At 52.0% G+C, this 6413-nt stretch overlaps 1 protein-coding gene across 1 annotated transcript in view; it reads left to right on the top strand.

Moving 5' to 3' along the window:
• The window catches only part of TGME49_217940 (hypothetical protein), a gene marked incomplete at both ends in the record, with an annotated part of 6227 nt that extends 2505 nt beyond the window's left edge, over window positions 1–3722 (top strand). The window contains 4 exons of the mRNA XM_018779796.1: window positions 167–1052; window positions 1802–2311; window positions 2791–2945; window positions 3605–3722. Coding sequence (XP_018634879.1) covers window positions 167–1052; window positions 1802–2311; window positions 2791–2945; window positions 3605–3722 — 1669 coding nt within the window. The remainder of the gene's footprint in view (window positions 1–166; window positions 1053–1801; window positions 2312–2790; window positions 2946–3604) is intronic.
• Window positions 3723–6413: the final 2691 nt, after the last annotated feature.

The following is a 6413-nucleotide window of genomic DNA, read 5'->3' on the forward strand; positions in this document are numbered from 1 at the left end:
GATGGCGTGCAGGGACTGCCGACAAGCGTCGCTTCCGACTGGTGGGAACTGGCTCCCACGTTGACAGGACAGGCTCACATGCTTCGGTCTCTGACCCTGCAGGACTCCTGGGTCCCCCGGCAGGCAGCTGTGGTCGAAAGAGTGGGAGTTCCGCTTCATCCTGTAGCGACCGAGCTACTTGGGGTTCTGTGGAGCGCGTACCTAATGCGTGTTCTATCGCAGCATCCCAAGCCACGCGGCAGCGACGATCCGCACATGATAATCAACCCGCAAATGAGGTGGCCAATCTTCCTGCAGGTTTACCAGAAGAATCCGACGATGAGGAGGAAGACGCGTGGTGCGGGGATTCTGCTCATCCTGTTTCCGCTTTGGGAGGTGAGCAGGTATCAGCGACGAGTGCCGTAATCAGTACCCTAGCGCGAGACGCTCCCCAGGTAAACTGCGGAAAACGGTCAGGGAGAAGCATCGATGAGCCCAACGATGGCGAAGGAACTGTTGGTGGGACCCTGTCTGCCCGGGCTCCTGTGGAGCCTGCACAAGCATGTAACGGAGAGGCACAGAGGGTCCGCGACCGACAGTTTCCTCGTAATGGAGACAGAACTGCAGGCATACTGCTACCAAACGAGTCGATACTTGTTCTGGATGTTAATGCCAGCTTTCATGAGCCCCGCGTGGTTGTCGAGCAATCACAGGAGGACGTCCACCCTGATAGCGACGGCAAGAAATCTTTTGACATGCATATTGAGACCGGCAGCTCCCCGAACAGCCACTGCAGGGAGACCGACCCACTGTGCACGTTTACAGCCACGCCATCGAGTGTTGTCGGGGCAAGTCCTTCTTCCACAAATGGGGAAACGGATCTAAAATGTTATCACCCCATCAACCACTCACGACGCCAGGATACGCTACGACATACTGTGTATCTGCAAAACCCATTACCTTGCGACGTTCATGTAAAATTTCATACTGAAGGAAATTATTTCAGCATCACCGAAATTAAGGTGGATAGAAACAGTGCAGTCGGAGAGCCTTACAATCCGAGAGCTGGCGAGGTGAGCGGATACCACTTGGACTTACCTACACGAAAATGAGCGCCGTCTATAGTCCGTGAAAAGGATGAGTCCCCAACCCAGGCCACCGAGAGGCAAGTGGCAGGAACAGAGATCACATAATCCGGAACTGAACAGTAGAGAATCTGGTCTCTTTTGATGCAGGTCTGTCTGTCTCAGGGCGCCTCAACAGATCAGTTGGCTGGACTGAGCGCGTCGACGTATAACGGTTTCATATGTGTCCTTGTGAATGAGAACACTGGATATGCGTAATCATGCTTGATTGGAGAACGATCGGGATAGCTACTGGATACCAGACTGCATAGCATTAGAGGCTGAGTGCTGTGAGGCTCTATACGCTATGCAGAACGAAGCCTGTGGTTGTAGAGAGCGTCGTCCTCCACGCGCTGCAGGATGCAAAGTTGAAGTAAAGAACGAATCTCTCAACTGACGAATGCATAGAATGGCAAGGTTTATTTATTCCCGCGACCCCGCCGCTTCAAAAGAGTTCTAACACTATCTTCGCTTCAAAGTGCTTTCACGAACGGAACGCTTCATGACATACAGGACAAACTAGGCGCTGTACTTTTTACACGATATTGTCATTAAGATCAGGACCGAAGGTAACGCCCATCTCAGAGAGGCATCGTCACTTCGCGACCGATTCCTGCGGCAGTGCGGTGGAGTTTCTCATTCTTGTAACGCGAAGCTCTTTTGCGTCAGTATGCTGTTGGTGGACTGGGCACATGCAGGCGATGACGCTCAGACCCGGACAGAGCGGCAAACTCCACCTGCGGTTCGAACCGCCTCCCTTGTCATTCTGGAGCACACCACCTTTGACAGTTTTTCGGGCTTTCCTGGTTGCGTCGTTCCCGTCAGCCCCGTCAAACACCCGAGCACAGCGTTGGCCATTAGCTGCGTTCTGCCGCCAGCCAGCCGTACGACTGCAGGAGTCGACTGGCGACGTTCACTCTCGCAGCATCCCCGTATCTGGATATGATTATCCCATGGATGTGGTCACACCTCTGGCTTACAAGCCGTCTCTGTTTCGCGTTAGTTTTGGTCGAGTGCACCTTGCCGCGCGAAAGGCTGTCAAGCGAACAGTCGTGCTCTCCAACAGTTCTCTGGTCCTGGCTAAGTGGTCAATTTCCCATCTGCCGAGGGACACGACCTGCGCTATGGGCGCGACCCGGCCCCCCTTCCCCTCGACAAGTGGTCACCGCAAAACACGCACTGGAAATTCAAGCCAACTTACATTATGTGTAAGTGAATATGTAACTGATAGTCCTGCGCAGAGGGCACGTTGCGAAAACACTACCATACGGAATGTATCTTAACGAAACGAAACTACACGAATTGCTCTGCAGCGTTTTTGATACCGTGCGCAAGCGGAGGTACATAACATAGGCGTATTGGTAGCGGGCTTGCGGTTATTTTCTACGACGATGATGAGGGTGATCAAACGCCTTTGTGTGCCATGCTCTCGTGAGTCTAAAGCATTTGGACAGACACTTCTGAACGGGCCGCAAAGGCCTCTTACCAATGTGGTGAGGGACGGCAGTGGACGGGTCAGCAGCCCCTAAAAAGCAGAAACACCAGCTGTGTGCTCATTAACCTACATCTGATCGTTCGAAATAAACCAGAGTTCTCCATGCCATCGGTGAAACTCTACGCGAGACATGTTGTTCCGGCACTGCTTTACAGTCTTCTGATTGTTGTCATACACCCTTTGTGTCCTCAGAATAATACAGAGATGCCCGCTGACGACGCATCTGCTTTCCGGTTCGATATTCGTGACGGTGTCTTGGAACCTTGCAATAATGGCTCTGTGGGCAGCTTTCCAAAAGAAGTCTCCTCAGGGAAAGGAGAAAGCCACTCAATAGCTATTTTCTTCAAGTAAGGTGGCAACATCTATCGGTCTGAGTAATATTATTGAATATGCATGGTGCGTGGAGATTAACACATCCCTACTTTCAGACGGGTGCCGGTTCTGCTGCCTCTCTCAATGAGTGTATTCCATTACTGTCTCACCGCCACCTTTTACCCGTAGGCCGGAACAAAGGGGCAACGTGAATGTTTCCATTAGCAGGAACAGAGTGACAACGAGCGAATCCTATACAGTTACCTCTCAAGTATTGTACGCAAAACATTTTGCAACATGAACAATAATACCCACGGAAAACTGTGGTTGCGGAGCGTTCAAAGCAACGTGGTAGCTTGACAGATACTGGGGGTGAGGGTTCGATACGATTGTTTAGCCATGAACGCACTGCCAAGGTGTTTCGCGAGCCTGCACCTCGATTTTTGCGCCAAGGTAGCGAATCGGCGGCCGGGTCACCAGGGTGTCTTGGATCTTTACAAGAGATGCACCACGCCATCCGAGTGTTACCTGATTTCTTACCGTACCAGCTGTGTATCCTCGACGTTGGGAAGAAGGGTGTGACAATGGATAAACAAGTTCAGAGTAAAAGACAGATCGCCCCACTGAGGCAGCTTGATCCGGCACATGTCCCTTTGCTTTGTGTCTCCTGGTCAAACTTACTCTAATGATACAGGCCACGGAAGGCAGCGTTTCACCGGTCCAGGTTTCAAATATGCGTCGAGTATGGACAGTCCGTTGAGTTTGAGCTCGAGGGTGTCGGAAGCATCGACGAGGAAGACGATGCTTCGTAAATGCCGATTTGACTTCCTCCTTCACTGGAAAACTGCAAAAACAGATGTGATCCGTTCTTCAAGGTGGTTCTCCAATCCGGTAACTCGTCAGCTCTTGAACCTCTTCCGGACAAGGTGTCCCCAATGCAGTGCGATGAAGACCCAACGAGGCAACGCCGACGGTACAAGACATCAGAAGACTGCGATCAACTCCTGAGATCGACCTACATTTATTAAGCATTGAGTGGCTCCAGCCCTCGTAGTCATGCCCATGTGAAAAGCGAAACGAACGCTCAGTTATATCATTGGCGCGAGACTGAATGCATTTAGCTTCCGTCCTTTGAATCATTTAAGTGTATAATGCTAGTTGTCATCTTCCGGCAGCAATCCTTGAATACCAAATCATGTTAATTCCGTCCGTCGTACACACACCAGATTCCTCTGGGTGGTCTTTCACTTGCTGTGAATGTCAGGCTAAACCCCTCTCTACGAGATCTGCTGCCTTCCTGACATTTGTTGTATCTCCCCTGCTGACTGGTGGAATAAAACACGGATTCCTCTCTCACCACTTACGTTCCAGTCAGAGCACGCTGATAATAGGATCTGTGCTGAGCGCCGCAGGAACGTTGTTGGCCTGTGCGCTGCATTGAGTGCCTATATGGTCCGAAAATTGACCACCCCCTGCATATAGACTCCCTCAACACTCTGTCCCCCAACATCGCTGTGGAGGAGTCCGGCCACCCGACTGCTCAAAAGAGACATCCGAAACCACAATATGAATAAGATACGCTGGATGGACGCCTATCGAATGCACACTCTCAAGCCGGCCAGGACAGTCTTCGGGGCTTCGTTGTCCCCTCGCCTGACTTTGACAAATATACTAAAAAACCGATTTCGGTTTCTCCTCAAACCTGTTGCTGAGAAAATGGAAACGAACGGATGTGCCGCATCCCTATTTGACGTTAAGCTGGGACGTCCTCTTGATTCGGCGAAAGGCGTACCGCGACACCAACTCGGAAATCCGCAATCGTGTATCGCTTTGTCGGAAAAGCACTTTCACAGTGTCGCCACAGGTTCTTGCGAGGTAATCAAAATAGCGTGCGAGTATCAAAAGCATAACGCAGCACGAAGCGGGTTTCTGCTACCCTCGCGCCTAATGGGATTTACCTCTGCTCCCGACAAGGCAGTTTCCTTTCCGTAACAGGACTGACAAAATAAGATCGGGGGGTGCCCCGTTCCCCTACCTACATTATACCTCCGATACCACCGTTTCGCATTCAGAATGCATTGTTGTTTTTTCAAATAACTGTGCTTAAGACACTTGGAATCACTGTTCACTTCTGCATCACGCGGGCTTTCTACGGCCACGGTGCGGACTCCTCGTTTCCTCCGCCAATTGCTCGATTTGCCGTTGGATTCCGTCTGCTTCAGCAATCATCTGACGAACTCTTTCACCGCTTTGTGCGTCTACCGACGGGGCCAGCAAGTCGTCGAGCCTCCTCTCGAGCTCCACCATTTCACGTTGCCGCTCTAGTGCTGCCTCGATGCGTAACACAGCAAGTTCTGCAATCTGATTTTCCACGCGCTGGCGGAGCACCTCGAGAGACCTCTGCCCTTCTCTTTCACGCTTTTCAGAGGCCACGCGTATAAACGCTTCCAGGGAGGCTTCTTCACCCCTTAACGATTCGTCCTGTCGGGTGGCTTCTCGGCGTGCCCGTTGTAGCCTCTGATGACTCAAGAGGATATCACAGGCCCGTATACCTTGACCGTGACCTCGTCTAAACAAACTAGCAAGACGCTCATGCTGCCCCTCCAGTGCCGCTATTCGATCAGCTGCCTCACGCGCGGCAGCCCGTCTCCGTTCTCGTGTCCGCATAAGCGCCCCCACAGCTGTCTCTACAATGTTGCACTCCCGGCAGAGATGAGGGGGTTGAAGCAAACCTCTACCGCTTCCGAAAAAATGGACTAGAGGCAATGCGCCCGCACCACTGGCAGCAGCGGCTGAGGAAGATTGCACTGATGGTGCGACTGCACCTGTAGCTCCCTGGTCAGAGAGGTGTTGGCCACCTGTCCCCAACATCATAGGCGTGCGCACACTGGCACCACTTTGTTGCACAACTCCACTGGCTCCTGAAGGCCGCGGAGACGGGGTCCGCCGTGGTGGCAAAGGTGGGGTAGTGCCGTTTCCGTTGTCGGCACCTTGACTCCTCTTTTCCGACTCTCTGTCAGAAAGCCGCCGAGCAATCGAAGCCTGCAGCGGAACTCGGACATGGTTCTGTAAAGGCAAACCACGACCTGTTTCTGCAAAGTAGTTTCCTTTATTCAAGGATCCGCACGATTTCGATCTTAGCCTGTGCGTATTGGCTCCCCAAGCTGTTTCTTCGTGAATTGATAGGTGGAGACGATTTTGATGGTCCTCCAGACAATCGTACCTGATTACGCATTTTGTCGCACCAAGAGCCAGAAATGTACAAATGGGTTTAGGTGTTCGACCGCACACACGCAGTGGGTTCTTTCTCCTTTCACTACTCCTTCAGACTTGACATGCGTGCTGAAGTCGCCGGGCTCGCTGCACCGTTCGGCGCCGCGAAAAGGGCAGACACATCCAACGCCACATCGGGAACACCTTACTGTATCAGATATTATAGATACGAATGGTGAGTATAAGGGGCTGCTCTTAGCCAACTATAAGATTATGCTGTCGCCGAATGT

Source organism: Toxoplasma gondii, chromosome XII (assembly GCF_000006565.2).
Source record: "Toxoplasma gondii ME49 chromosome XII, whole genome shotgun sequence".
Classification (NCBI taxonomy): domain Eukaryota; phylum Apicomplexa; class Conoidasida; order Eucoccidiorida; family Sarcocystidae; genus Toxoplasma; species Toxoplasma gondii.